The sequence below is a fragment of the Macaca thibetana genome, chromosome 18, assembly GCF_024542745.1.
Source record: "Macaca thibetana thibetana isolate TM-01 chromosome 18, ASM2454274v1, whole genome shotgun sequence".
NCBI lineage: Eukaryota > Metazoa > Chordata > Mammalia > Primates > Cercopithecidae > Macaca > Macaca thibetana.
The window spans coordinates 30,559,233-30,584,485 of record NC_065595.1 but is presented as its reverse complement, the minus strand read 5'-3'; the positions used below and the strand labels follow the sequence as shown (position 1 = coordinate 30,584,485).

Genomic DNA, 25,253 nt, shown 5'->3' with positions numbered 1-25,253 from the left:
TGCATTTGTCTCAGAGTAGGCAGAGGGATGATTTCTGGTCTTGTCCTTGTGCTGTACCTGTGAAGATAAGCTGGTAATTGACATTGTCATGGTGAGAGTCCACAGAACTCAGTTTTGTAGGCCTAGTTTATAGGAGTGATATGTACCCTGGAAGATTTAGGGACTCAAGAAATTTCCTTGTAAGCAATTTGTGAGGAAAGCCACCTGGGGAGATAATGTGGTCTTCTATCATTGTGGGAGCACAGCTTACAGATGAGGCTATGACACAGGGCTGCAAAATTACAGCTGTTTGGGAAAAGAAGAAAAGCAGTATTGCGTGACTCAGTTCCCAAGCTTAAATCTCCCTTTGGCCCAGTGAGTTTGGGGTCCTGAGAGTTTTTCTTTTTGAGACAGAGTCTTGCTCTATTGCCCAGGCTGGAGTGCAGTGATACAATCTTGACTTGCTGCAACCTCCACCTCCTGAGCTCAAGCAATCCTCCTGCCTCAATCTCCCGAGTAGCTCAGACTACAGGTATGTACCACCACACTTGGCTTATTTTTGTATTTTTGGTAGAGACGGAGTTTCGCCATGTTGCCCAGGCTGGCCTAGAACTCTCAGGTGATCCACCTACCTTGGCCTCCCAAAGTGTGAGATTACAGGTGTGAGCCACCACGATCCTGGCTTCTAAGAGTTTATTTTCTTTCACATCACATTTTAAGGGTCCAATAACTACATGTAGCTAGTGACTGCCACATTAGACAACTGAGATACAGAACACTTCACCACAGCCAATATTCTATTGGCAGTGCTGGCCTAGACTGTTCTAAGCCCTGTGGGCCTATGATTCTATACTACTTAGTAGGTGCTCAAAAAATATTAGTTTAGTGAAAAGTCTGATTCACTGATAACTTCTCCCATACCTCAATCTATGTCTATGTTACATAGTACAACAGCAAGATGGTATAATCATAAAAACGTCTTTGAATGACACTCCCAAATATTTGGAACTAATAATAATCATACAGTGGACAGAAGAGGAGAAAGAATTGGCTTTTATTATCTACCCATGGAACCAGAAGATCTAGAAAAAAAGATATGCTAGTAAAAACAGGGTTACCAACTGGCAAGCAGTTGGTGTTGACCCAGAGGTGGAAATGGCACCGAAAAGGAGTTAACCCCTGTATTCAAGTCCTGGTCCATCAAATAAAGCAGCGGCTCTCAACCCTCCCAGGACACTAGAATCCCTGGGAGAGCTTTTAAGAAAGATAACCTACATCCTATCCCAAGACTTTGATTTAATTAGTCAGGCTGAAACCTAGGCTTTGCCTTTTAAGTTCCCCAGGGGTTTCTAATGCACAGCCAAAGTTGAGAAAAACTGAACCCAAGTTCTACAAGGCCTTGAGCCCATCACTTGACTTCCAGGAACCTCAGTTTCCCTAATTGTAAGATGGGAAGCCTAGTTTCAGCAATCTTCAAGGGTCCTTCCAACTTCATTGGCTGAACGTTTCTAACTTAGGTGCATGGGTGCAGGGGTTTTCTCATTTGTGAAATTACAACAGCTATCCTAGAAGAAAAACAATGTTCAGGAAACTCTATTCCCAGGTAAGAGGAAGCCTCAAAGCTGAAGTCCACTTACCCTCACTATAGTAGCAAGCATGTGGCTCTAGGTTCATTTAATATTCATTAAAAGGTTGTTTTATGCTATGTCCTAGACAAGCACAAAAAAACACAAACATTTAATGACTGTTCTGCTGTGTCTCATTCTCTAATAGTCCTGTGTTTAAGTTTTACTGCCATCTTCTCCAGTCCCCAGAAAGCTTATTCTCCTTAAAGAGAACCTTCTTATTCTTCCTCTTGCACCACGAAGCACAACACAGGCACTCAATTACTTGAAAAATAAAATACTCTGATTTATGTAACCTTCCCAATTAGGAAATTCAGTTAAGTCATGAGGAAGTAGCAAATTAACCCTGAAACTTCAGTGGCTTAATACTGCAAATGTTTATTTCTCTTTTATGCTAGGTGTGTAAGACTGGCTGGTACTGAGGCTCTGCTCTCTAAGGTCACACTGACACCAACATGCTGCCTGACAGTCAACAGGCAGAGGAAGAGAAGAGCACAGCAAACTCCCGTGGGTTCTTCTCTGCTTCCACCTGAAGTGATCGACATCAGTTCTACCTAGCACACCCACTCGAAAAAAGTAATCACAGGGTCCCACTGAACTGCAAGGGGGCTAGGAAACATGGCAAAGCATGAAGGTATCATCTCTGACACCCTAAGCGTTCCTGCTTTGAGAAGTCAGCAGGAAATCTAAGTAGTATCCAAAAGGGCTTCAAAGAGAGTGTGGGCCAGTCATGGTGGCTCACGCCTGTAATCCCAGCACTTTGGGAGGCAGAGGCTGGCAGATCACCTGAGCTCAGGAGTTCGAGATCAGCCTGGCCAACATGGTGAAACTCCGTCTCTACTTAAAATACAAAAATTAGCTGGGTGTGGTGGCATACGCTTGTAATCCCAGCTACTCAGGAGGCTGAGGCACAAGAATCACTTGAACCCAGGAGGCAGAGGTTGAAGTGTGCCGAGATTGTACCACTGCACCCCAGCTTGGGCAACAGAGTGGGACTCCATCTGAAAAAACAAAAAACAAAAAACAAACAAACAAACAAACAAACAAAAAAAAAACGTGTGAAGTTGGAGGACTCAGAGGCTCAGATAAGAGGGTGGGTGGAGTAGCGTCAAATAGCTTGCCATGGACATCACTGTTTTAGAAAGACTTCTCCAGATTCTTGAAATTGAGTTTTTCATATTCTAAACCCTATATTGTATATTTTCATTGTAAGTTGGATGGAAAACTTCATAAAGATATAGATATGTCATTTTTACTGTTGTATAATCAGACTCTGGCACATAATTGCTCAATAATAATTTTTAATGAATGAATGATGAATGAACAGTGATGCAAGTAATTAAAAGAAGAAAAGTCTATAAATGAAAAGCTACTGATAAACTGCCTGGTCAACACACAATTAAGAAGTTTGAATTATAAACAAGATTACAGCAGCATAAAAATACGGAGTCAAAGTTAATCTTTTGACTTCAATTTATTGCACTGCTTACACATTCTGTCGGAACTATGGAGACCCAGTTTAACTCCTAACTTGGTGTACTTCAGCAATGAACAGACCAGACCACTTTCCCAATGGGCTTAAACCTGAGTTTCTCAACCTTGTCACTGTTAACATCTGTGGCTGGATAGTTCTCTGTTGTGGGGGTGCCACCTTGTGCATTACAGAGCACTTAGAAGCATTCCACCAGATGCCAGTAGCAAATCCTCCTCATGACAGTTGTGACAACGAAAAATGTGCCCAGACATTGCCAAATGTTCGAGACAGGGGCGCAAATTGCTGCCCCACTCATCTCCAATCTGAAGCAGCTGGGCAAAGCATCCTAACATACGGGTAAAAAATTAGCGGGGAAAAAATTCGCAGGAAAAATAGGTCAATGACAATAAATTAGAAAGAGCTTCAAGAGTACTTATCTGCAGACGGTGGTGATGCTTGCACAACACTGTGAATATACTTAACGCCACTGAACAGTACACTTAAACATGGTGAAAATGTTGAGTCATTATGTGTATTTTACCATAATTTTTTTACACTTTGACTCTTTAGACAAGATGACTAATTACAGTGGTAGCAATATTACCAGTAGATAATTATATACATTATATTTTACGCTAAAACATTTTGTGTATGTACAGTATAACCATGATAACTGAGCAATTGAAAGCAAGATAAAGATAAAAATAAAAATTATTAGGAGACCCAAAAACCAGCATTATGATAAGAACTAAAATGGCCAGCTAAAAGAAGTAATCCAACTCTACCTCTACTAAGAAGCCTTGCTGGTTTCAGAAGGGTATCCCTCAGACATTCTGAGCTCTCTGGTTTTGCCAGATGTGTGCACAGCAGGCATTTAAGCTGCACTGAGTAGACAAGTGCTCTGCATTCTCAAGGTATATGAGTCTGAGTGCACCAATATGCAAGGACAATAGTCCTAGTGGTTCTGTGAGACTATAGCTTCTTGACATGAGGAACCATGTTTGATAGGACCTTGCTATAATGTCTTGATATGTTCAGTACCATCCTTAGACCCAAGCAAGAGGGACCCCTTCCCTGACACTGTGTTGCAGAGGGCATTAAATATCACATAATATAAATTACTAAAGAACATATGGTGTGCCTCCGTCCTTGGGATCAACATTCAGTGCTGTCACAGCATGACCTGAAATGCTCAACACCGCTCTGGTGCCTAACACCTTCAGGCCCCAGAGAAACACTTCTCCACACCTTGTCCTGTGTTCTTGAAACAAGACAACAGTGCCCAGTTGCCTTGAGGTTCATGGGTTAAAACACTGCCAGTACTGGAGAAACAATGCCAGTACTGGTGCTTTGGAGTGTGGGGAAGAATCAGGCAGCAAAGATGCTTAAGTAAAAGGGAGGACAAACTCATTATCTTTCCTTTCAGATAGCCCATGCAAAAGATCCTTTCATAATGGATTATCATTTTCTAATTGGGCCGAGGGTCCAAGTCCTTGCTTCTCCATGTGCTCTTGTCATGGTTCCAGGGGTGCTAAGTATTTGCAACCCCTGCAACATGACAGAGGAGGAATGCTTTGAAATACTGAACAATTTATACTACTCATGTGTTGACACATATGTGCAGGTATAACATGCCCAAACCAAGATAGTGATCCTACATATTGGCAGCTGGATAGAGATTGAATAGAATTGCAACTATATTTTTAAAACAGTAAATGTTCAAAAATGTTTTTAATTAAAAACATGAGATTTAAATAATTTGCTAAAATATACTTTAAACAGATGTAGGGTTACATTCTCTTGCTCTGGCCCTCCAAATGTCAGGGTGGGCTTGGAAATACTGAGACGGTGGAGTTTGTTCGTCTTTGAAAAGCTCACATGCTCCCCTGTCTTCCTCTCATTCATGAATGCTAGATCAGGGCCTTGCCCAGAGGGAGTACTCATCATCAAGGTGGGTGATAGATAGTAGATACAAACTCAGCTGAAAAATGAAATTTAAATTAAAAACCATGGAAACAAGGAGAGTTTTCCCTGACACTAGAGGGCAGGAGTCAAGCAGTCAGAAAGGGAGGTGGGGCCAAGAGAGAGAAGGCCTGGCCTGCACAGAGGTGCTCCAAGCAGAGCATGCAGAAGCTACCTCATCACCAAGTTCCGCATCCCCTGAAAGCCTGATCCACTCTAAAAACAGTCTTGTGCTAAGAGTTGGCATGCCTAGATATCTTGTACCCATCACGGCTCTGGGGAGAAAAAGATGCTATTCCCCCAAGAAGTTTATCATCTTGTTGACTTCAATATGAAACATACTATGCCAGGTGAAATAAGACAGACACAAAAGGACAAATACTGTATGATTCCACTTCTATGAGGTACCTGGGATCATCAAACTCAGAAAGTAGAATGGAGTTTTCCAGGTGCTGTGAGGGGAGAAGAGATTGGGAAGTTGGTGTTTAAGGGGGACCAAGTTTCAGTTGTATAAGAGGAAGAGTTCTGAAGAAGGATAGTGGTGATGGTTACACAATGTGAATACCACTGAGTTGCTGCTGACTGCCACTGAATTTTACACTTAAAAATGGTTAGCATGGTAAATTTTATGCTACATATATTTTACTACGATAGAAATGAATGAATGCATGGATGAGCAAAAGAAAGAATGAAAAAATCTTTTAGAGGCACAGATAGAAGCTTGACTGTCTTGAAGAGGGGACAAGTTAGCAAGTAGGCAGAAGGTCCTATTATAAGTTAGAGGTCAGGAACATCATTGTCTTTCTGGAAGAGAATCTAACTGATGTTAATCCTTTGCTGATGCAGTGAAACCCACACTACTGAACTTCAGGAGGAGGGAGGATGCACGAGGTTGGTTGGAAGAGGCTGCTGGGGCAGATTTTCCAGCCAGCATAGTACACCATGGATAATTTCAGCTTCAGAGGAGACTCTCTGCAAGCATTCAAAGTCTGGCCACGTAATTTCTGTGCTCCTGGCCTCTAGTCCACAGCTCCGCCAAGTCACTCGTAATGATAGCTCAGAGCTAGCTGTGGACAAGCCACTGCCCATGAGCAACCTGGACAGACTCAGATGTTCAGAGCCCATTATTTCTTGAGAGCTGCTAATCTCCAGCGCCAGGCTTCCCTTCCAATTACATGCTGCTCGGCCTTGCAGCAGGGGAAGGAGGGGATGGGGTCTGGGCAGCTGCCAGGATTAGTCATGCAGGGCCAAATTCATTTTCAGCAGGGTGGGTGAGCATCTGCTCTGTTTTAGCAACATGGCAGATCATTCCTCACTACCTCTGTACAACTTTTTAAAAACACCCACCCACTAGAAAAGATCAACTGAAATGAAATCTGCTGGAGTAGAGTAGAAGATATACCACTCAAGTGGGTGGACTAATTTCATTTTTTTTCCCCCGGCGTGGGGTGGGAAGTTATTCAACATGGTAAACATAATTCCATCTGTTGGGAGTTGTGCTTGTCATCTCAAAAGCAAGAGGTGGCTAGCAAATGCTGCCTACTAGGAAGAGGAATGTGAGGGATGTATACCTCGGTACAGACGTTTTCTAACAAGCTCATGTTCCAGGTTTACCAAGTGGTATGCTTAAGTTGATACAAAACAGAAGTTAGTGGTAGGATGTTCAATCAACAAGTTAATCACCAACCATCTAGAAAAGGAGACAAGACCAATAATAGGCAGGAAATGATCAAAGGACAGAGGATATGGTACACACTTGTAGTGCTGTTGCCATTCAGAGAGGAAATAGTCTCTCCAACCCAAACCTTTTCTCCAAGCAATGTCTGTTCTGCAGCCCAAACTCAATCCATCCCAAAGTCGATTCTTAATTTGTTACCAACCATTTTGTTCCAAACCTATTTTTCTCCCAGTCGTCTCCCCCACGGTAAAGCTGCATGAACTACTTCTGCCTGCATCCTCAGGCTGAAGCCACCCAACCATCCCTTCCCTGACAGCTCCCAGATGCACTGGCCTCCTTCCCTTTCCTGGAACACGACAAGGTCTCAGGACTTTGGCACACACAGTTCCTGCCTGGGACACTCTACTCCTGGTCACTGCACCCTGAATCTTCCATGTCCAGCTCCTTCTCAAAACCCCCTCTCCTCAAGAGGAGTCCCACCCAGCTCCTCCGGGGGCTGAGGCAGGAAGAGGATCACTTGAACCCAGGAGTTTGAGGCCCACCTGGGCAACACAGAGAGATCCCATCTCTTTAAAAAGAGTGGGTTCCTTTTCTCTCCTATACCTCCTGCACTCACTTCCATGCCTACTGCCATTTATCATAATACTTTGTCTCACTTTCGTATTCATGTTCACTGCTCCCCTTTAGCACTGAGCTATCTGAAACAGCATGGCCTTCACCCATCTGCCCCTGGGACCTGGCACAGCATATAGGGTGAGCATCCGTTATTTGTGAAATGCAACAGTTGCAGAGGCAGTGGTCACAAAAGGCTCATGAGAAGGTAAACTAAATCAGACATATCAGGAGGAATAGAATTTCATAGTTACTACCTTGTCTTCCACTTGAAAGAAACAGCCCGAAGGTCAAAAAATAAAAAATGCTCACTACAGCAGCTAACACATAGGGAGCACTTATGTGCCAGGCACTATTTTAAGTATTTGCCACGTATTAACCCATCTTATTCTCAAAACAGCCCTAGATAAACTAGCACTCCCATTTTACAGATGAAGTAACAGGCACAGAAAGATTGAGAACTGATGTAAGGTCACAAAGCTAGGGATGGCTGAGCCAGGATCCCAACCCAGGCAGGCTGGCTCCAACCACTGTGCCCTGCAGGGACCCTTGTAGCAGCTCCTCTCCCTCACTTCCCAGTGAGGTCTCAACCTCCTGTTCCCTCCACTCCACTGAGAAGATTCCTGCCTTGACCACCAATGATCTCTCAGCTGCTAACCCCAATAAGCACTTATTTTTTGTGTGACATCCATAGAGCGGCTTCCTGGCTTAGCACTTTCACATACATCAAATAGCAACAAGAAAGAATCCAAGGGCTCAGGAGTTCCAATATCCAGGAAAAACTCCAGCCCACAATGTACTATCTACTCCTGTTCCTTGCACTCCTGAGCTCCCCCCACCCTCTGCCCAGGACTCGCTCTTACCGTTTCATCTTCCAGTCTGAGCTGCAGGCTCTTGTCTCCTTCTTTGTAGTCCTTGGTTAACTCAGCTGAGCGCCATACCTCATCAGGGTCAGGGATCCAGACCCTTGTGCACTGAAAGATTAAAACAGAAGAAACTTAGATACAGAACAAAGCTCTCAGATTTCTAAATGTGTGTCACTACCTAGAAAGGGCCCATCAGGAGAACTTCTAAAGCTATCTGCATGCATCTCCCCACCTTCTCATTTCAGGACACAACGTGATCCAATATCATGATAACGGGAACAACTCACAGGACTGGTAGCAGAAGGCACCTTTTAGATGTTAAAAGAACGCTGCAGATCAATGAAATCAAAATTCTACCCAAGAGACTGCTGAGCCTGCATTTGTTTATATACACTAGATATTGCACCATATCTCAAAGGGTGTTACAAAATAGCAATGTCAGAGGGAGTTATTTAGCAGGCTACAAACAAAACAGCACAGGCAAAAGCCAAGACAGTACAGCAAATGTTCAAAGCTTGGGAATCTCTGCTCTGATATTCTGCATTCAGAGACAGTCATTTTCCTGCAGAAGTGAAAGACAGTGGTCAGGAAATGGAAAGTGCATTTAAGTGTCCTCAAGTTGTCAGCCACCTCAATTTATCTGTCCACTCCTTTTCTTTTTTTCAGATGCGGTCTCACTCTGTTATCCGGGCTAGCATGCAGTGGTGTGATCACAGGTCACTGCAGCCTCCAACTCCTGTGATCCTCCCATCTCAGCCTCCCAAAGTGTTGGGATGACAGACAGGAGCCACCATGCCCGGCCTATTTGTCCATTCTTTAAGCCACAAACCCAAAACTTTCACTCACCCTCCCCAAGCAGCTATCCTGATTTGCAGATAAAGTCATTGAATAGGGCCAAGTTCAGGCAGGAAAGAACACAGCCCTTGGTAAAGCAGTGATACAGGATTAACTGTCAGTGACTTGCCCAGCACATTCTCAACATAACTAGGGGGTTCCCAGCCCTGTTTGCAGTCAGAATCACCTGGGGAGCCTGGAAAATATTAATTCTTGGCTGTACCTCAGACCACCTCAGTCAGGATCTGAGGTGACATAAAAGTTCCCAGAGACACTAACAAGTACTGAATGGCAGCATCTGGATCTCCTGGCATCCCACCGCACAGCTGTCAGAATTTCTGCATTTTCATCTCATAGGTAGGCAACTTCCACAGGGCCTATTTTCTGTAGAAGCTGTCAGTGTACAGGCACACACACATACATCTGGCTTCTTGGCCACAGAATATTATCAGGAAACCTGAAATAAATGGTTCTTTTGACCAAAAGCTCAACCAGAACATGTGCTTGGGTCAGCATCATCCACTTCACTCCTGGAGTGACAGCTGAGCACAGACCCTGGGCCAGTCTGTTAACTGTGCACATGCAGCCAGATGGCTTTATTTTGGTCCTTTTTTTTTTTTTTTTTTTCAAAGCAGTGTTTTCCTCCAGGTAATCAGAGGCCTTTTTTTCTTTTAAAAGCAAGATCCTGACCCCTCCTACACTTGCCTCTAATTCACTATGGAGCAGTGAAAGTTGTAAGGCAATAGAATCAGAATACCAGTCAATGAGAAAGCAAACATCGACCACTTTGCATCCTTGACATCCCAACTCAGGGTACAAGCCAAAGTCATCTGTTTCATTACTAAGAAACAAATTCACAGAATCTTAACCTTCTTCCTGCTTCTTGAGCTTGCTGCCTTATGGCAAGATATTGCCATATCTTTATAGTAAAATAATATAGAGCTTTATAATAACAAAGAGCTTTATAGCATCTGAGAGCTCCCGAGTAAAATATAAAGAAGGTTCTGAGATACCTCCAGAGAAAACTTTCGGAGCATTTGCTGACCTTAACTGTCAACATTTCTTCTACCCCCAGGTGTCCTCACTTTCTCCACTATCGTTTAAGCCCACCATCCATCCAGCTGTGATGACCTGTAAGCTCCTGTCCCTAAGCTTCACGTGAGTGCCCATCCTTCAGCCTCACCACAGCTCTCTCATCACTGAGTTCCACTCCTGAGACTCCCCCTTCAGCCAGCACACCCAAGAAATTTTACCTAAAGCAAAGTCTCCACTCCGTGTAAATCATGTCAGGAATGGCTCAAGATAACAGAATGAGGAATAACCAGAAAGGAACAGGAAAATCCCAATAGGAACTGAACGGAGGTGATGTTGTGTAGATCCTGGAAGCCAGGGAGCCCAGTCCCAGCTCAGCCAAGGACTCTGATGGCCATCACCCTGTGGCCCATATGCCACTCATGGAGTGGTTAGTTGCATCTAGCACTGAAGAATCTCATTGCCTGGCTCAATCTCAACTTTTATTGTAGGGGAGTTCATGTACCTTTCTAGTTATATAAATCTCTCTAAAGAGACTGAGAACACCTGGTAGGCATACAATTGGCTTCTCATGTTGTCCCACACCCACAAAAACTACCACAACATAAGGGGCACAGTGGGACTCCAATGTTACTTTAGCTCTTTGCTCCTCCAAGTGAGGACTTCAGCATCGTCATCACCTAGGAGCAGGTTATAAGCGTAGAATTTCAGCTTCCCCCAGACTCACTGTATCAGAATCCTCATACTAACTGCTTACTCTTCCATTACTGCAACATCATCTCACTCTTCCCGCCTTTGAGAATACATCAGCAAACTACAGTTGTGGGACAAATCTAGCACACTGCCTGTGTTGCCTGTTTTTGTACAGCCCATGAGTTAAGAATTGTTGAAAAAAGCTCAAAAGAAGGATATTCACGTAACATGAAAAAAATTACATGAAAGTCAAATTCTGATGCCCATAAATCAAGTTTCCTGGGAACACAGCCACATTCATTCATTCATTGATATATTATCTATGTAATACTTTCACATTTTAATGCTAGGATTGAAGGCCAGGTACAGTGGTTCATGCCTATCATTCTAGAATTTTGGGAGCAGAGGCAGGAAGATCATTTGAGGATAGGAGTTTGAGACTGGCCTGGGCAACATAGCAAGACCCTGTCTCTACAAAACTTAAAAGAAAAAAAAAGAAAAAAAAAGCCAGATGTGGTGGTACATGCTTGTAGTCCTAGCTATTCAGAAGGCTGAGGCATGAGGGTCCCTGGAGCCAAGAAGCTCAAGGTTACAGTGAGCTATGATTGTGCCACTGCACTCCAGCCTGGACAACAAAATGAGACTCTGTCTCAAAAAACAAAAAGTAATGACAGAGACCCTATGGTTCAAAGCCATTTAAAAAACATAGTAGGCCAGGCACAATGGCTCACACCTGTAATCCCAGCACTTTGGGAAGTCGAGGTGGGCAGATCATTTGAGCTCAGGAGTTCGAAACCAGCCTGGCCAACACGGCAAAACCCCATCTCTACTAAAATTACAAAAATTAGTCATGCATGGTGGTGGGTGCCTGTAATCCCAGCTACTCGGGAGGCTGAAGCAGGAGAATTGCTTGAGTCTGGGAGGCAGAGGTTGCGTCAGCAGAGATCGTATCACTGCACTCCAGCCTGGGTGACAGAGCAAGACTCTGCCTCAGAGAAAACACACACACACACACACACACACAGAGAAATGTTTACTCTCTGATCCTTTACAGGAAAGCATGCCAACCTCTGTCCTTGTACTTACTATTTCCTCAGGCCACAGTGCCCTTCCTCACTTGTCCATGTGGGCAGGGTCCAACTTCCAGCACCATCTCCTCACCGATAACTTCCTTCCCTGTTACCCATAGAGTTAGCCCTACCCAACTGTAACCTGCCACTATAAATTCTTCTATGATTAGCTTTCCTTCTGGTTTTGCAGTCATTTCTTTCACATTAGTTTCATCTCATTACAGCAAGGTCTTTCAAATCTACTGTTGGGCATCTTTGTATCCCTGTGATCTAGCACACCCTGGCATGGAACAGATGCTCACTAAATGTTCATGCTGAGTACAGGAATCAGTGAACAGAGAATGTTCATTCATGGGGCACCTGGTTTATACCTAAAACACATTGTGATAAGTACCATGTAACCAAGTACGAACACGGAGATCTAGCTCCTGAACCTAAGGGACGTATATCTAGTTGGGTCGATAACTCACATAAAAATATGCCCTAATGGGGTGATGTGACCAACTCCTAGGGAGAGTAACATCTATCCAGTGGAGAGAAGGAAGACAGGGAGAGAGGGGGAAACAAGTTAATGCCGACTTTGTTAGAGAGAAAGTTGGTAGCCAAATTCTTGCATGACGTTTAAAAGGATTTTCTATATGCAGATCTGATAAAGCAAACTTTAGACGCAAATCTAGTAAATATTTGGACACAAGATATGTGTCTGGTCAATCTCTGCAATAAAGACACATGGACACACATTGAGATTACAGCAGTTCATTGTTAAATCAGAATGAAGTGAATGAACCCTCTGTTCTGTGCAGGATGGTTCACAGCTGCCACCTCCCCGCTTGGCCTCCTCACTTTTATCTTACTTTATGGATTCTCAGCTTAAAGTGTCTATAAATTACTGAGCAGGGCGGTTTACCCAATGTCATTCATCCTGCCTATAATGAGAAATTTATAGATCTTCCAAGAGAAATTTTAACCATAATCAAATTTTGCCTTACATGCTGGCTTTGCGAACAACCCCGCCAACCCACCACCTCAAGGAAGACGCATTACTTCTGTAATCAAGTACAAAGCAGTATATGATGAGTATAAAATATATGGCCAAGAAACAGACACGTGAACTAAGAAGGGAGAGACAAGACTACAGTAGCTGGGAAAGACCTGAGGAAGGCAGATGTGATCTGAGCTTTGGAGATGGAAAGATTCGGAGGGGAAGGGTTTCTTTTTGGAGCAATGAAAGTGTTTTGGTAACCAGACAGAGATAGTGGTTGCAAAACGCTGAATGTACTAAATGCCAAATTATTCACTTTAAAATGGTTAGTTTTATATTATGTAAATTTTTTCTCAGTTTAAACACACACACACACACACACACTGTTCTGGTTGTAGAGAATGCAAACAGTATCCTGTACACGCTCTCTCCTGGCATCAGTTCTCATTACAAGTCTATGAAAAAGCAGTAAAATATTTTCACAGAAAGCCATTATTTTATGAGCCAGACAAACTCCCTAGAACCAAGGATCTGTGTTGCCTCTTAATTTTTTCTCACCTTCAAGGAATGTCTTCAAACAAATCTGACCTCTACCAGATTTACTGTAAGCCAACAGACTGTAAGACAGACAAATTCACTCATACAACCCAATTACCATGCCACTCAATTTGTCACTATCCTATTTTAACAACACTTAATTCCATCATATCAAAGTAAATAAAAGAGCAAGTCTGACCTAATTATCAAAGAAAAGCTTGTGATTTTTGGAAAGTTCTTTTGAAAAGAGCCCCACATATTTCCTAGAGAAGGCAGATGCCTACATCAAATGTAAATGCATTAGTACCAAGCTATTCTCCAACCCTCTGTTCCTTTCGTCCACTGCAGGGCCAGCTCCAGCAGCTGTTCTCCTACATACGCGGCTGGAGGGAGTGGCCATCTATGACAAGAGCCTCAATCCTGACTACACATCAGAACCACCTAGGGAGCTTTCACAAATTCCCATGCCAGGCAACACCCCATCGTACTTTTAACAGTCTCTGGGGGTGGGAACCAGGTAGTGTTTTCTGAAGCTCCCCTGATGAATTCAATATGCAAACAAGTTGAAAATGTAATTCTGTGTGGCTGACTGGGTAACAGATTTGAAGGGTATCACAGACCCTCATGTGCTACAGGTCTCTCCCCACCAGTCTGTGGTTAAACATTAAACTCCAGCTTGCAGATTATTTCCCCAGAGCTAAAGAACTCTTTCCCAAAAAGCCCCAGCTAAAAGGCAAATACAGTGTTCAGAGGAGCACAGCATTTACCCATGTATATGAATTATCAGGCAGTATAGCACTGTGGTCAAGTGTGTGGGTTCTAGAGTCAGATAGCTTTGAGAAGGAATTCTAACCACCACTTAATAGCTTGTGTAAGTTGATGAATGGGTCTGAGCCTCAGTTTCCTTAGCTGAACAACAGGTAAAAGTTGTATCTACCTCGTGAAGTGTTCTCACAATTAAATGAGAGCCAACTATTAAAGCACGTAAGTATTAGGCAATGATGATGATGATGGTGATATTACTATACAGTTTTGTCTAGAAATCCTGATGGGATTTTGGATAGAATTAGAAAATGAGAAAAGGAAAATAAGAAACCTAATGTGGTCCATGTTACTGGGATCGTTTAGATGTCCTGTAGGTCATAATACATGGGTAGCCATGCCTTACCTTAAAAATCAATACCTACTTCTACTCCAAAAACCTGAGAGAAGTGATTCTCAATGCTGGCTGGCATATAACAATTATCCGCAGATCTTCAGATCTTTAAAAAACAAAACCACTAACACCCATATCCCACACTTGAATAATTAAATCTCGGGGGGTAGGGCCCAAACACTGTATTTTTTAAAAACTTCCCACGTGATGAATGCACTGTCAGAATTCAAACTCCTATCTCAGAGTGAACCCCAGGTGCCAAGATGGACCTTCAGGGAAAAGAGAACAGGGACATTTGAAACCTGCACTCCCTGGAATTAATAATAATGCTACTTCCATCCCCTCCTACTAACATAAGTAATCTTAAGTATTTGCATCATTTCAACTTAGTTTCAAAACTGAGTTAGGATGAGCAGAGTTATCACTTCTCTTTTGTACAGGAGAAACCTGCGGGTTAAAAGTACTGAATAATTTGCCCAAGTTGCCAAGAGCTTAGTCAAAAGCAGGCCTGGAGAAAAGACCTCAGGCTGTAAGTCCTCCACTGTCTACCCCACTCCTGGAGAAATATTGATTTGCTTACAGCAGCCCAGAGTCCTGCTGAGCATGTATTTTCTACAGGTAAAGTGATTTGTAATTACATATGAAAAAAAAAGTACAAATGCCCATTAACAACGACACACCAAGTTAAGCCACAGGTAGTTTCAGCATTAAGCATCAGGCAGGCTGAAGTTTCAGTTGCAACAAAGCCTTGACCAGAAACAGAGTAGTCTTGGCAGAGTTCCCTGGGAATGGACAAAGGACCCCACAGCCTAACTTGATAGCTGGCAGTATAAACTCCCTGTCCATTCCTGTGATTAGGGGACCAAGAACAAGAACACTGGTCTGTTCAGAAGAAAGAAGGAAGAAAAAACATTTCTAAACTAATAGTTTCATTTAACACCAGCAAAACAGCAGTTTCCCAAGTGGCTTGGTACCTGGAAGGATACTGCTGTGTTGTAGGAACTATGAAAACACCTTACCTAACTGTGCTTGCAAGAAGTGGGTCACACTCCACTCTTTTGCAAGGTAAGAATTTAGAAGATAAAGACTAAGCCTTGCACCCCCTCCAAGTAGAGCTTCTCACAATCATTTCTACAGGTACCACTGTCTGAAGGAGTGTTCATGGACCCAGACACCACATTCTGAAACCAGTGGTGGTGATTAGTCCTGCAAATTTGGGGAGCCCAAATCAAGAACATTCCCACTGGTATGCTGTTGGTCATCTTACCTTCACATTTATTGGGTGGGTTCCCACTATGGGAGACAGAAGAGCAAGGAGGTGAAGAGTCAGATATAGGGTGCTAGACCCCACTCCCATTATCAGGTAAGGGTCTACACGTCTGAGGCTGGGCTTCCTCAGAAGGCATTTCCTCATCTGGTGGAAATGTCTTCTGCACCAGGGTGGTTACGATTAAATAATGTATACAAAATATTTGGCCCAGTATCTGGCACATTTTAAGTGTTTAGTAGTTCTTACTATCGCAGGACTCAGGCCCTGGGAGGGAATAAAACCAGAGAGAACTCCCTCCAGGAACACACAGATAGCCAAATAATCCCAACAGAACCATGCGCATATAAGTGTCATGGGAACAGAGAACCTCAGTGCTTCCAGATTATTTCCTGAGTTAATTCCTCCTCCCCCAGCGGCGAGTCATGCTTCTGAATTTCCATTTACTCACTTCCATTAAAGGCTTTCTGATCCAGTAATAACCTTCCCCTTTCCCCAAATGCTTTCCACTGGAAAGCTCCCTGTAATTTAGAGCCACAAGGAATTACATGTAAATGTCCTGTTTGTCCAGAGCCCCTACATAACTAAAAATTAAGGTATGATTTCTGAGCCAATTAGGTAGATTCCCAAGTCCCACCCAGATGCCTCCCTATCTTGCTGCTGTTTTTCTTAAATGACAGAGAACCAGGGTAAGCAGAGCACTGGGAGAAAGAACTATAACATAATACACACACAGATGGGGACAGCAGAGAGCCACTGAGAACGTGGGGGGAGAGGAGAAAAAAGCAGAGAAGAAAGTCACTCTGATGTGGTAACTGCATAGTCACATAGCATGATTATAACAACATTCAACATTCCCTACCATTTAAATGAAACAAAAGTCAATTATAACCAAAAGGCAAATCCAAATGCTATAGGTATCATATCATCTCAACCCAGTTTCTTGAGAAAAGAGTCAACTTTCTGTGATACCTCATTGTGTCAGTCACAATTCCATCTTCTCTATCACACATTCTATATCTGTATTTGAAGCTAATAAAGAATCTAGTCTCCATGTGACTGATGAAGGCAAAATTTACCTGTTTACTGCCCTGCAAATGTAGTTTAACAGAGTAAGCAGTGTGTTCTCAAGTGATGAATTGACAAGATGGGAAGCGTTTGGTGTATGAGGAACACTGAGGAGTCATTTTATCCAGCTGGTGTATACCAGTAGTATACTTGTTGGTGAGGGAAGCAGTGATAGCGGAGGCTTAGAAATACCTATCAAGCAGTGTGGTAATACTCTCACTTCAAGACTTCCCACGATCTACTTGGACAACAGACATATCAGTTTAGTACCTTCTGCATGTCCACTTCCAATGAACTTGGAGTGTAAATCCTTGAGTCTGAATTGAGCACAAGGGAACATTCTTTGGAGACTGTGAATGATCTACTGGCCTAAGTGGCAAGATCACTGAGAGCTCCTATTTAAAAAGGGGTGTGTCCACAGTAAGTCAACTTTTTAAGGCTGCAATGCAGAATCCATTTAACCTGCTTGCCAAAAAAACTAAAAAAGATTTCCTCAAAGCTAGTGCATATCATGCAGCTAAAGGATATGTCCAGATCCAATCAAGTAGCTAAAACTGTTAAAATCCTACTTCCATAATTCAGCTCCTAGACTCTCAATGCTCCCTAAACACAACAATCAAGTATATGAATTAAGCAATCAACTGTCATATTAAAAATCATTAAGTCACTTAAGATAGTTTTCCAGAGCATACCACCTTCATTTTAAAAGCTCATTGACATAATCCAACTTTTTAAATCCATATCTGATTCTATCACAGGATAGTTGTTTTCATCTTCATCCAGTGGATTTATATCCTCATCTCTATAAAAGACCAGTATATTGCTTTCCCCAGAGAAACAACCTTAACAGTTTATGATCACCATAACGCTTACTGACAGGTCATAGCCCTATAAATATTTATGCAGTCTAAGTTTGCTTCTTTTTTCTTTTTAAAAACCTGTTCCATTACTTGACCTCTCTAAGCAACCAAAGCAAGCACTGACAGAAGTTATTTTAGGCTAAGTTCTCTTCTGCAAACCACTTCATTGACCAAAATAATTAAGAGAAAGCATAGGAGCACCACTCTTTCCTAAGAAATAACTTGGGAGAAACTGTACCTTGTATTTGAGTGCATGAGTTGGTTTTTCCTTACTCTGTCTTCAAGAGATGACATATCTCAGAACTTACCCACCTCACATGCTTGCATTTGGGACTCAAGTGAGCTCTCAGTTTTCCTTCCACAGGAGCATGTCAGTCTCCCCCATCTCCAATTATTCAAATACCTATCTTTGAAGCTGTTCAATAAACATTCAACTCCTCTATGTCCCTAATAGGCTACCAAGGCTTACAGACTGGAGCATGGACTCCAGTTCACCTAATCCTCTACAAGTATTTACTGAACACCTCTGCACAACAGCCAGGTACTGTGCGAGGTGCTGGACACAGTAAAGAGGAGACATGATGTCTTAGTCTGTTTTCACACTGCTATAAAGAAATACCAGAGCCTGGGTAACTTATATAGGAAAGAGGTTTCATTCACTCAGTTCTGCATGGCTAGGGAGGCCTCAGGAAACTTACAATCACAGTGGAAGGTGAAGCAGCAGTAAGCACCTTCTTCACAAAGTGACAGGAAAAGAAAAAGTGCAGGGGAAACTGCCACTTATAAAACCATCAGATCTCATGAGGACTCACTCACTGTATAGAAAGTAGCATGGGGAAAACCACCCCCGTGATCCAATCACCTCCCACCAGGTCCCTCCCTTGACGTAGCGGGATTACACTTCAAGATGAGACTTGGGTGAGGGGTACAGCCAAACCGTATCACAGGGCCCTTCAAGGATCCCAGACTACATGCACCTAATCTCCTGCAATGGTCATAACTGCATCAACAGCACCAACATTGACAGCATGTGACAGGGGACCCGACCCCTGTGGATCATCAGGAAAGGCCTCACTGAAGATGATTCAAGCTGAATCCTAGATGGATAAGGAGGTAGCTGGGCAAGACATGGAAGGGAGTGGTTTCCAGGCTGAGAGGATACCTGTGTGACAAGTCTGGGGCATCGAGGAGAAGGGCTTGCTAAGGAATTGAAAGAGGGCCAGTGTGGTTTGGACACAGAGGACAGTGGTGAAAGGGGCTCAGAATGACACTGGCAAAGGTGCAGAAGCCAGATCCAGTAGGTTCTTAGGGGTCACATTACAGATTTTTTTAAAGTATTCTATAGGCAATGGAAAACTACACATGAATTTCAAACATGGGAAAGGACATGGTCAAAACTACATGATAAAAATAACAGATTTACAGATGGAGTATATATGGAAGAATTATTCTCAGTATGATAGTTGAGTCTTGCAATGTGCATAACTCCAGTCCCTTTCCTTTGTCCTCATACGAGCACTAACAATGAAAGGAAATCATGGACATCATTTGTCCTACCACTATCCCCAAATAAACTGTCTTTGAAACTCTGCCCCTGAATATTTCTTTTATTTGGTACTTGTATCACTCCCGATTGCTAAACTGCCATTCCTACCATACTTCTGTAGAAATACACTTATAAAGTTTTGAAACCTCTTTATTCATATATTATTTCATGTATCATCAACCAGGTCTACCAACTTTTTTCATTGCATTAGGCAATATGGAGCTAATTTGTTGTTTAAGAGGGTTGAATGGAAAAAGTTTAATGCTAAGAATAGAGAAGAAATGTTCAGCCTAGGTACATTAGCAAAATGGCACAATAATACCATCTAAAATTCTAGGATATCAGAAGAAAGGAAAAAATGTTCCCAAATCAACACACATACTGAGTAGCAGCCATGAAACCAATTGTGACTTTCGAGCTAGGAAAGTTAAGTGGGTATCTGCTGCTTAAATTACTGTTACCCTAAGACCTTAAAAAGATGCCTCAGATTTCCAACCTGCTTTTGAGATGAATTACTAAGCAGACACTATCTATAATACGGCCTGCCTATTTGGAACCGAATCATTCTCTGGAGAGCTCTATCTAGTGTTAATATCAAACAAATAGAGCTGTCGGATAACCATAGATCCCCTAGGATGACCACAGCTACCTCAAACTCCTCTAGGCCAAATGAACATGTTTTAGAGAGATTCAGGTGCAGCTTTATCCTGAAATGTCCTTTCATGTCCAGTTGAAAACTGTGTCTGCAACTTTAAAGATAACTGGCCTGACACTCTGTGTTCCTCATAAGAAAAGACTTAATAGAGTTTAGGAAGAGAGAAGCAGAGATGAGGTTGCTTGAAATGCACCCTTTTTTATTTTATTTTATTTATTTATTTATTTATTTATTTATTATTATTATACTTTAAGTTGTAGGGTACATGTGCATAACGTGCAGGTTTGTTACATATGTATACTTGTGCCATGTTGGTGTGCTGCACCCATCAACTCATCATTTACATCAGGTATAACTCCCAATGCAATCCTTCCCCCCTCCCCCCTCCCCATGATAGGCCCTGGTGTGTGATGTTCCCCTTCCTGAGTCCAAGTGATCTCACTGTTCAGTTCCCACCTATAAGTGAGAACATGCGGTGTTTGGTTTTCTGTTCTTGTGATAGTTTGCTAAGAATGATGGTTTCCAGCTGCATCCATGTCCCTACAAAGGACACAAACTCATCCTTTTTGATGGCTGCATAGTACTCCATGGTGTATATGTGCCACATTTTCTTAATCCAATCTGTCACTGATGGACATTTGGGTTGATTCCAAGTCTTTGCTATTGTGAATAGTGCCGCAATAAACATACGTGTGCATGTGTCTTTATAGCAGCATAATTTATAATCCTTTGGGTATATACCCAGTAATGGGATGGCTGGGTCATATGGTACATCTAGTTCTAGATCCTTGAGGAATCGCCATACTGTTTTCCATAATGGTTGAACTAGTTTACAATCCCACCAACAGTGTAAAAGTGTTCCTATTTCTCCACATCCTCTCCAGCACCTGTTGTTTCCTGACTTTTTAATGATCGCCATTCTAACTGGTGTGAGATGGTATCTCATTGTGGTTTTGATTTGCATTTCTCTGATGGCCAGTGATGATGAGCATTTTTTCGTGTGTCTGTTGGCTGTATGAATGTCTTCTTTTGAGAAATGTCTGTTCATATCCTTTGCCCACTTTTTGATGGGGTTGTTTGTTTTTTTCTTGTAAATTTGTTTGAGTTCTTTGTAGGTTCTGGATATTAGCCCTTTGTCAGATGAGTAGATTGCAAAAATGTTCTCCCATTCTGTAGGTTGCCTGTTCACTCTGATGGTAGTTTCTTTTGCTGTGCAGAAGCTCTTTAATTTAATGAGATCCCATTTGTCAATTTTGGCTTTTGCTGCCGTTCCTTTTGGTGTTTTAGACATGAAGTCTTTGCCCATGCCTATGTCCTGAATGGTACTACCTAGGTTTTCCTCTAGGATTTTTATGGTATTAGGTCTAACATTTAAGTCTCTAATCCATCTTGAATTAATTTTCGTATAAGGAGTAAGGAATGGATCCAGTTTCAGCTTTCTACTTATGGCTAGCCAATTTTCCCAGCACCATTTATTAAATAGGGAATCCTTTCCCCATTTCTTGTTTCTCTCAGGTTTGTCAAAGATCAGATGGCTGTAGATGTGTGGTATTATTTCTGAGGACTCTGTTCTGTTCCATTGGTCTATATCTCTGTTTTGGTACCAGTACCATGCTGTTTTGGTTACTGTAGCCTTGTAGTATAGTTTGAAGTCAGGTAGCGTGATGCCTCCAGCTTTGTTCTTTTGACTTAGGATTGTCTTGGAGATGCGGGCTCTTTTTTGGTTCCATATGAACTTTAAAGCAGTTTTTTCCAATTCTGTGAAGAAACTCATTGGTAGCTTGATGGGGATGGCATTGAATCTATAAATTACCTTGGGCAGTATGGCCATTTTCACGATATTGATTCTTCCTATCCATCAGCATGGTATGTTCTTCCATTTGTTTGTGTCCTCTTTGATTTCACTGAGCAGTGGTTTGTAGTTCTCCTTGAAGAGGTCCTTTACATCCCTTGTAAGTTGGATTCCTAGGTATTTGATTCTCTTTGAAGCAATTGTGAATGGAAGTTCATTCCTGATTTGGCTCTCTCTCTGTCTGTTACTGGTGTATAAGAATGCTTGTGATTTTTGCACATTAATTTTGTATCCTGAGACTGTGCTGAAGTTGCTTATCAGCTTAAGGAGATTTTGGGCTGAGACAATGGGGTTTTCTAAATATACATTCATGTCATCTGCAAACAGGGACAGTTTGACTTCTTCTTTTCCTAACTGAATACCCTTGATTTCTTTCTCTTGCCTAATTGTCCTAGCCAGAACTTCCAACACTATGTTGAATAGGAGTGGTGAGAGAGGGCATCCCTGTCTTGTGCCAGTTTTCAAAGAGAATGCTTCCAGTTTTTGCCCATTCAGTATGATATTGGCTGTGGGTTTGTCATAAATAGCTCTTATTATTTTGAGGTACGTTCCATCAATACCGAATTTATTGAGCGTTTTTAGCATGAAGGGCTGTTGAATTTTGTCAAAAGCCTTTTCTGCATCTATTGAGATAATCATGTGGTTCTTGTCTTTGGTTCTGTTTATATGCTGGATTATGTTTATTGATTTGCGAATGTTGAACCAGCCTTGCATCCCAGGGATGAAGCCCACTTGATCATGGTGGATAAGCTTTTTGATGTGTTGCTGAATCCGGTTTGCCAGTATTTTATTGAGGATTTTTGCATCAATGTTCATCAGGGATATTGGTCTAAAATTCTCTTTTTTTGTTGTGTCTCTGCCAGGCTTTGGTATCAGGATGATGTTGGCCTCATAAAATGAGTTAGGGAGGATTCCCTCTTTTTCTATTGATTGGAATAGTTTCAGAAGGAATGGTACCAACTCCTCCTTGTACCTCTGGTAGAATTCAGCTGTGAATCCATCTGGTCCTGGACTTTTTTTGGTTGGTAGGCTATTAATTATTGCCTCAATTTCAGAGCCTGCTAATGGTCTATTCAGGGATTCAACTTCTTCCTGGTTTAGTCTTGGAAGAGTGTAAGTGTCCAGGAAATTATCCATTTCTTCTAGATTTTCCAGTTTATTTGCATAGAGGTGTTTATAGTATTCTCTGACGGTAGTTTGTATTTCTGTGGGGTCGGTGGTGATATCCCCTTTATCATTTTTAATTGCGTCGATTTGATTCTTCTCTCTTTTCTTCTTTATTAGTCTGGCTAGTGGGCTGTCAATTTTGTTGATCTTTTCAAAAAACCAACTCCTGGATTCATTGATTTTTTGGAGGGTTTTTTGTGTCTCTATCTCCTTCAGTTCTGCTCTGATCTTAGTTATTTCTTGCCTTCTGCTAGCTTTCGAATGTGTTTGCTCTTGCTTCTCTAGTTCTTTTAATTGTGATGTTAGAGTGTCAATTTTAGATCTTTCCTGCTTTCTCTTGTGGGCATTTAGTGCTATAAATTTCCCTCTACACACTGCTTTAAATGTGTCCCAGAGATTCTGGTATGTTGTATCTTTGTTCTCATTGGTTTCAAAGAACATCTTTATTTCTGCCTTCATTTCGTTATGTACCCAGTAGTCATTCAGGAGCAGGTTGTTCAGTTTCCATGTAGTTGAGCGGTTTTGATTGAGTTTCTTAGTCCTGAGTTCTAGTTTGATTGCACTGTGGTCTGAGAGACAGTTTGTTATAATTTCTGTTCTTGTACATTTGCTGAGGAGTGCTTTACTTCAAATTACGTGGTCGATTTTGGAGTAAGTACGATGTGGTGCTGAGAAGAATGTATATTCTGTTGATTTGGGGTGGAGAGTTCTATAGATGTCTATTAGGTCTGCTTGCTGCAGAGATGAGTTCAATTCATGGATATCCTTGTTAACTTTCTGTCTCGTTGATCTGTCTAATGTTGACAGTGGAGTGTTGAAGTCTCCCATTATTATTGTATGGGAGTCTAAGTCTCTTTGTAAGTCTCTAAGGACTTGCTTTATGAATCTGGGTCCTCCTGTATTGGGTGCATATATATTTAGGATAGTTAGCTCTTCCTGTTGAATTGATCCCTTTACCATTATGTAATGGCCTTCTTTGTCTCTTTTGATCTTTGATGGTTTAAAGTCTGTTTTATCAGAGACTAGTATTGCAACCCCCGCTTTTTTTTGTTCTCCATTTGCTTGGTAAATCTTCCTCCATCCCTTTATTTTGAGCCTATGTATGTCTCTGCGTGTGAGATGGGTCTCCTGAATACAGCAGACTGATGGGTCTTGACTCTTTATCCAGTTTGCCAGTCTGTGTCTTTTAATTGGAGCATTTAGTCCATTTACATTTAAGGTTAAGATTGTTATGTGTGAACTTGATCCTGCCATTATGATATTAACTGGTTATTTTGCTCGTTAGTTGATGCAGTTTCTTCCTAGCCTCGATGGTCTTTACATTTTGGCATGTTTTTGCAATGGCTGGTACCGGTTGTTCCTTTCCATGTTGAGTGCTTCCTTCAGGGTCTCTTGTAAGGCAGGCCTAGTGGTGACAAAATCTCTAAGCATTTGCTTATCTGTAAAGGATTTTATTTCTCCTTCACTTATGAAACTTAGTTTGGCTGGATATTAAATTCTGGGTTTAAAATTCTTTTCTTTAAGAATGTTGAATATTGGCCCCCACTCTCTTCTGGCTTGGAGAGTTTCTGCCGAGAGATCTGCTGTTAGTCTGATGGGCTTCCCTTTATGGGTAACCCGACCTTTCTCTCTGGCTGCCCTTAAGATTTTTTCCTTCATTTCACCTTTGGTGAATCTGGCAATTATGTGTCTTGGAGTTGCTCTTCTCGAGGAGTATCTTTGTGGTGTTCTCTGTATTTCCTGGATTTGAATGTTGGCCTGCCCTACTAGGTTGGGGAAGTTCTCCTGGATGATATCCTGAAGAGTGTTTTCCAACTTGGTTCCATTTTCCCCCTCACTTTCAGGCACCCCAATCAGACGTAGATTTGGTCTTTTTACATAATCCCATACTTCTTGCAGGCTTTGTTCATTTCTTTTTCTTCTTTTTTCTTTTGGTTTCTCTTCTCGCTTCATTTCATTCATTTGATCCTCAATCGCAGATACTCTTTCTTCCAGTTGATCGAGTCAGTTACTGAAGCTTGTGCATTTGTCACGTATTTCTCGTGTCATGGTTTTCATCTCTTTCATTTCGTTTAGGACCTTCTCTGCATTAATTACTCTAGCCATCAATTCTTCCACTTTTTTTTTCAAGATTTTTAGTTTCTTTGAGCTGGGTACGTAATTCCTCCTTTAGCTCTGAGAAGTTTGATGGACTGAAGCCTTCTTCTCTCATCTCGTCAAAGTCATTCTCCGTCCAGCTTTGATCCGTTGCTGGCGATGAGCTGCGCTCCTTTGCCGGGGGAGATGCTCTCTTATTTTTTGAATTTCCAGCTTTTCTGCCCTGCTTTTTCCCCATCTT

At 42.1% G+C, this 25,253-nt stretch overlaps 1 protein-coding gene across 3 annotated transcripts in view; it reads right to left on the bottom strand.

Annotated features, from left to right (window-relative positions):
* MYO5B (myosin VB) overlaps positions 1 to 25,253 on the bottom strand; it is a 393,467-nt gene that overhangs the window by 236,118 nt on the left and 132,096 nt on the right. For all 3 annotated transcript variants that reach the window (XM_050767677.1, XM_050767678.1, XM_050767680.1), the window contains exon 2: positions 8,194 to 8,304. In XM_050767677.1, coding sequence (XP_050623634.1) covers positions 8,194 to 8,304 — 111 coding nt within the window. The remainder of the gene's footprint in view (positions 1 to 8,193; positions 8,305 to 25,253) is intronic.